Source organism: Monopterus albus, unplaced genomic scaffold (genome assembly GCF_001952655.1).
Source record: "Monopterus albus unplaced genomic scaffold, M_albus_1.0 scaffold310.1, whole genome shotgun sequence".
Classification (NCBI taxonomy): domain Eukaryota; kingdom Metazoa; phylum Chordata; class Actinopteri; order Synbranchiformes; family Synbranchidae; genus Monopterus; species Monopterus albus.
This window is the reverse complement of record NW_018128190.1, coordinates 333,826-340,305: the sequence shown is the minus strand read 5'-3', so window position 1 is coordinate 340,305 and position 6,480 is coordinate 333,826. Positions and strand designations below refer to the sequence as shown.

The 6,480-nt window shown below is 39.9% G+C and overlaps 1 protein-coding gene across 1 annotated transcript in view; it reads right to left on the bottom strand.

The window, feature by feature from the left end:
• Positions 1–6,480, bottom strand: part of hcn3 (hyperpolarization activated cyclic nucleotide-gated potassium channel 3) — a 14,398-nt gene that overhangs the window by 3,354 nt on the left and 4,564 nt on the right. Inside the window, exons 3-7 of the mRNA XM_020623828.1 lie at positions 6,257–6,451; positions 2,108–2,537; positions 1,806–1,967; positions 1,046–1,264; positions 378–524 (exon numbers count right to left, since the gene is read on the bottom strand). Of these exons, the coding sequence (XP_020479484.1) occupies positions 378–524; positions 1,046–1,264; positions 1,806–1,967; positions 2,108–2,537; positions 6,257–6,451 (1,153 nt within the window). The remainder of the gene's footprint in view (positions 1–377; positions 525–1,045; positions 1,265–1,805; positions 1,968–2,107; positions 2,538–6,256; positions 6,452–6,480) is intronic.

Here is a 6,480-nt window from a genome sequence, read left to right as displayed (position 1 = left end):
CAGTAAAGCTGCAACTAATAATTCTTTTCATTGTTAATCTGCTAATTATTTTTGATTACCTGACCTACAAAAGGTAAAAAAAAGACAAATAAAAAATAAGTCACAGCTTCCCAGAGCTCTAGGTGACAACTTGAAATCTTTTGTTTTGTCTGATCAGTAGTCCAAACCCAAAGATGCTCATGTTGTGATCATATATGGCAAAGAAATGCATTATTGCTAGAAAAAAAAAACAGAATAAAATAATGAACTGACTATCAAGATTGTTTCCAATTTATTTTCTGTGAATTCAATAATCATTTCAGCTCTACACAAGACATTGAGGACATAATAGAAAGCAAGACAGGAAGTCAAATCAAAATTTTTAATGAGTAACACACCTCCTTGAGTGGATCACTGAGCTCTCCAAGGATGCTGTCCTCATCAAACATCTTGCCTTGGAATCGCTGTTCATAATAATCATGGATCCTCTGTCTCACATCCGCTGGCAGTTTATGGAATGACATGTACTGCTCCACTTGTTTATACTGAAAACATTTGCACAACATTTGGTGATTTGATCTTCATGAGTTTAAATTCTGAAGGATTGATGTCAGATGTCACATTTAGTCACATTTTCTACCATGTGTTTGCTAAATTATTCCTAAGTACAATAATTAATCATTCATTCTATTTGTTATTCAGGCTTTTTTCAGTATTAAGTGGATTACAAACTCATTTGTAATGGGTATTAGCAAACAGTGATCCGAAACAAAAGCGTCGCAATGTCTATTATCCTCTCAGCTTTATTTTATAAAAATCCATCAGAGAGGGTCACAGTAAAGGCCACAAAATCCATTAGATAATACACATATTCTCTAGACATTTGGCACAGTTTCCATGAAAAAAGAACACACAAGTAATCAAGCCTATAATTTTAAACCACAAAGCTAGACTCACATTAGCATCCACGTGAGGCTCCTGGGAGATATTGTCCACAAAACAGCACAGCTGTTGCTCAAAATGGTTCCGTTTGTTAAACTTTTCAAGTCAGAGCAGTGATAATTACCTTCTCTTGATACTGGCGATGTGATGCATCCAAGGACTGGACCAGGTTAGTTGCATGGCCAAGGAACATGGCGTAGCACGTGGCCCCTACAACCATACTGACCATGGTGAGCCAAACGTCACTCGTGCCTTCTGGGGGGTTGGCACCATATCCTATACATAACATGTGACTCATTGCCATAAATAAGGCATATGAGTACTGTATGTGCCATGTAGCATTCTGGGAAAGATGGGGTAAAAGCAAGGGGAGATGAGAAGGGCACAGCTAATTTGTCATAGAAAGTAAACTTTACCTGGATATGGGCATAAATACATTTTCTAAAAAAATGCCAAATGAATGCAGCATGTATTAAATGAAGGTGTCAGTAACATAATTTACATGCAACGATTTTCTAAAAATTTCCAATAATTTTCCTTGAATGAATGCAATCTATTATTCAGGGGTGGAAGAAGCACTCAGTCCCCTTACTTAAGTAAAAGTAGCAATACCACAGTGTAAACATACTCTGTTACAAGTAATAGTCTTGCATTCACTATTGTTACTTAAGTAAAAGGAGAGAAGTATTAGCATCAGTATCAGCAATCAGTGTCTTAAATGTGCTGTTCTGTAGGTGGACTGCTTTACTTTTAGACAGAGTTAAAGCAGCCGTTTCCACTTTTGAAATAAAGTGAATAAGTATATTTCCCCAAATGCGGAACCTTCCCTTTAAGTATAAGGTTTTGGTATATATTTAACTATATCTTGGTGAACCTGTACTCACCACCATATTATTTTTAGATACCCAGCAATCTGAAGGAAAGTCCTGTAGCATAGGCACCATAAAGGTCAGGCAGCCGTCCCAGTGACACAATAGCAGCATCATGCCAATCAAGTTGACTATACGCACCACAGCGCTGGCCAGGTCATAGGTCATATGGAAAATCTGATAGTGAGAACATTGCATGGAGAAAAGAAACAAAATTAAAGTGGCAAAATGTTGAATTTCTGGTGTGTATGTACACATGAGCTTTGTTTCTGTATCATCCTATACTTAGCAAGGCTTCTTCCCTCCCTTTCCTTTACCTCTTCCCACTGGTGAATGTAACGGATGAGGCGAGACAGTCGGAGAAGACGCAGCAGACTGAGGATCTTAGTGAACCGCACAATACGGAGGGCACGGGCAGTGCGGTACACATCAGATGACTCATGCCGGGACTCCAAGTCAACGATGAGAAAGATGTAGTCAACAGGGATGGAGGAGATAAAGTCCACCAGGAACCAGGTGCGGAGATAATTCATGCGGATCTCTTTAGGGTCCAGGACGATGTGGCTGTCCTCTCCCGGGATGCCTGTACGGAAGTTGAAAACCAGGTCCATGAGGAAGAGAGTGTCAGACAGGACGTTAAAGGTGATCCAGGGTGTGGTGTTCTGGTCCTCAAAGAAGGTGATTCCCCAGGGCAAAATGATCAGATTACTCATCATCAACAGGAGCATCACAATGTCCCAGTAAAACCTGGACAGAACAGAATGGTGGGAGGTTCAGGTTGAAAGACATAAAGGTATGGTTTTTATTTACTTATACTACTAATCCAAAATCTTTTCCCACAGCTGCTATATACATACAGCTGCATATTGATATGTGCAGCATCTATAACTGATACTGACCAAAGATGGCGTCTTCAGGACTCACAGGTCAGAGCAAATAAACTCTACAGACTGAATAGGATGGAGTGCACATTAAGTATCATTTTGCTACTGATTGACAGTGTTAGTGCTGGTAAGTCTGCTCAAATCGACAAGTGACTGTCTCCGGTTTCTAGTGAATGGACAGAGACAGAGGTTGATAAGTGTTACCGAACAGTGAGTAACTCTGAAATCCTCCTAAAATATTTGATTCTCCATAGAAACAATGGTGCAGTTGGCAGACTGTACTTGAGCTAAATCAGATATTGAGATAAAACTGTTCAGCTTGTGGATAAATGGCAACATCGTTAAAAAAATCAGTGGGATAAAAATAGAAGCAATATATTTATATTTTGAACAAAAATGCAGGTTAATAATCCTGAAGCGTTGAATAACTAAGGCTCATACTCAATATCTGTTCATAGAATTAATGAATTTTTCACATCTTGAGGTGTCAACAAAATGTTTTGCTTCAGTTGCTACTTATATTCACTAGCTAGTGAGCCACCACCGTCTCTCTCTTGGTTCCATTTACACCTGATCTCTATCTGCATACACGATCAGCATAATGACATTTGATCCACAGGCCTTTACATTTATACCTGTATTAATCTACAAACATGGAACGTCCCCAGTCAAGGGAAGTCATGCCATGTAACAGCGTCATTAATTATTAAGTGAGTGTTTGCAAGGAAAGCCTTGCTGGTTACTGCTTTTACTTGCAGCTTTTGACAGGCAACCTAAGCTAGCAGGAAGCAGCAGCGTTAGTTAACTAGTGACAGACTGTGGCAGATCTTTTTCTTAAGGATGAAGTCATGTTCTAAGGATTGTATTTACACCTAGCTGCCATGACATCACAGTGACCCTTATCAGAGATGGAACATGTTATGTTGCTGGTTTCATCGTGGATGTAAGGTTATAGTTTGGTGTCATCCAAACATGGTGACTCTAATGCTAATGTTCCTTATGGGTTTATTCAGACATGCCAGTGTTGTTACAGAATGAGGGATATGTGGTATCTAATTGTTTTAATGCTGTTCAGGAGGAAATTTTCTTCTTTCCGTTTCTTCAAGTTAAACCATCCAATCAGACCCATTTCATAACAGCTCCCGTCACATAAGAAACCCCTCATAAAAATGCATGGTGTTTACTTCATTAGGTTCGATATGCTATCAAGAAGACGATGTAAACAAGAAAGTATCCCTACCACTGGAGATGTCTGGATTGTGATGTGTGGTTTGATGATTCAGGTATCTGAGAGTTGAAGCTTAGGGCTCCAGTGTCACGTATATGGTTTGGGTTTCCTTACAGACTGTTTCCATCAACTATCAATCACTTTGCATCTCTCACTCGCTCTCAGTCTCTCTTTCATTACAGAGGCCCAGTAACCGAATATGAACCAGAGTGTTTTTGATTACTGTTGGCACTATGACCCCTGTGAGAATACAACTACCTTCTTTAGCCAGTCAGAGCAGAGATATAGGAACAGATAGATTAGTTCCTCATTCTTATTCACATTTATCCCTCCATCAATCTCTCGCGTCCATGTCCTCTGTGTCTACATGCTGGTTTACATGACTACTTATCATATCCTCTCATGTTGCAACAGATTAGTGGTTGCTTGCTCCTAATAACTCCACCAAAGACTCTGAAGTGTGTGTGTGAGGGAGAAACACAATTAATTATGCTGTGTCTGAAACCTTTTAGACAAACACTGGGATTAGAACAGGAGTAGGATTGTGGTTTGATAGTATTTAGTCTGAATCCAGGATCATATCTGTTGGTTTTTAACTTGTACCTTTGTAAAGCTGTAAAGTTATAAATAACTAAGAACTAACCAAGTCTGACATTCAAAAAATAAAGATCAGGATTTTCCAGATTGCTGTTTACATATTTGCTGGCAAGATAAGTGACTACTGGCCATTTTTCTGCTGTTTACCTTTTTAGCCATGCTAGTGGCGTGACTCTAGGGATGTCATTGTCAGTCAGTCAACCACCTTTGGTCCAGGCTGAAATATGTCAGTGTACTGCTATGAAATTTTTTATGCAGGCATTAATGATCTTCAGAGGATAACTAATGAATCTGGCAATCCTCTGACTTTTCCTCTGGTGCCACCATGGCATTTATGGTTTTGAGTGAAATATCTCAACAACTACTGGATGGATTGCCATTAAAGATGGAACAGACATTCGTATTTCTACAGGATGATAATCATATTGGGGATCCCCATTTTCATCCAGCACCACCATCAGGCCAAAACTGTTTATTTGTCCAGTACTTTGGTATATGACCAAATACAGTACATGCAAAACTAAAAACATTATCAGCTGTCATTTGTGTTTAGTGCTATTTAGAAAATGTTAGCATGCTAAAATGCTAAACTAAGACAATAAACATTACACCTGCTGAAAAACAGCATGCCAACATTTTGATTGTGAGCATGCTAAGATGTTGGCGTTTGCATTTAGATCAAGGCAATACTGTGCCTGAATACAACCTCAGCAGGCTATGCTCAGAAACCAGAAAGTCTGAACATCTGCTGCTCCATGACAACTGAGCAAACTGATGAAAACTGTGTGGCACAGACAACAGCTTCACAACAAGCCAGTGAGTGGACTTTTAGGTCAGATTGTTTTGTTGAAAATGTAAAACACAGATTTTCACTCAAAATATCTATCTATCTATCTATCATGTATGTATAGTTTGATAAAATTGTCATTAGGTTATTTGACAACTTTAAACTGGATTGAATATGCAAAAAAGGAATTGGCAATTTGACCTTAACCCCTAAACAGGAAAGCTGAGCACCAAGAACACACTGTTCCAACTCATCCATTTTAAAGGGGAAGTTGGACCATAAGGTTTAAGGGTAGCAGGCCTTCAGTAATCTCCCCCTCAGCAGTCTGTGTATTATTGCACAATAGAGCAAGATTGGAATTATAGGGATCCTTATGGGCAATAATCCCTCTATACAGGTTTATCCTCTCTGCCTGGCACAGGCCTGATGTCTAAAACATGTCAATTTGATGGTGACCACACAGACAGATTGCACGGGCATGGCTGTATGGTGCCCCAAAAGTAGAATGATCTGACAGATCCTCCAAACTGAGACAAAATGAAAGCAAGAAATGTGTTTCAGTTTAATACACTGGATCACTTAAATGGTCAGATCAGTCAGATCAGATCAGGTCACTGTTGTTGGCCCCCCTCATAAACCAGGAGAAAGGGAGCAAAAAGAGAGTGGTATCATTAATCCAGATGATCTGATCCTATATACTGTATCACTAATCACATCCCCTCATCGCCTTATCATCTGCCCTTGATAAAAGCGGATCTGAGCGCTCCACCGCAATCTGTTTGGTTGGATGAAAACTGGATGCTTTCAAAGGAGGATCAGTTACAAATTGGGTCGTACTGTGCTGGGGAAATTATACTGACCCATTCTGAATTTTTGTCCATACTTTGCACAAATACTGTTGCCAAAACATTCTCACAAACATCCCTGAATTTACAAGGAAATTCTGAAGATAAGCCAAGGTCATCATTACCTGAAATCACTGTAGGGGTGAATGATCCACAGTCCATAGCTCTTGACTCTGGCCTGTTCAGCAGCAACACCTTTATGACTGCCAAACATGCGAAGGGAGAATTTGTTGACCCCAGGCTGCAGCATTGAACCAAATTGCTTCTGGAAATAGGTGGGCTGGTCCTGGAAGGGGTAGTCGCCACCACCTTCACCCACCCTGTTGGTGTCCAGCAGGCCATCAGGGTT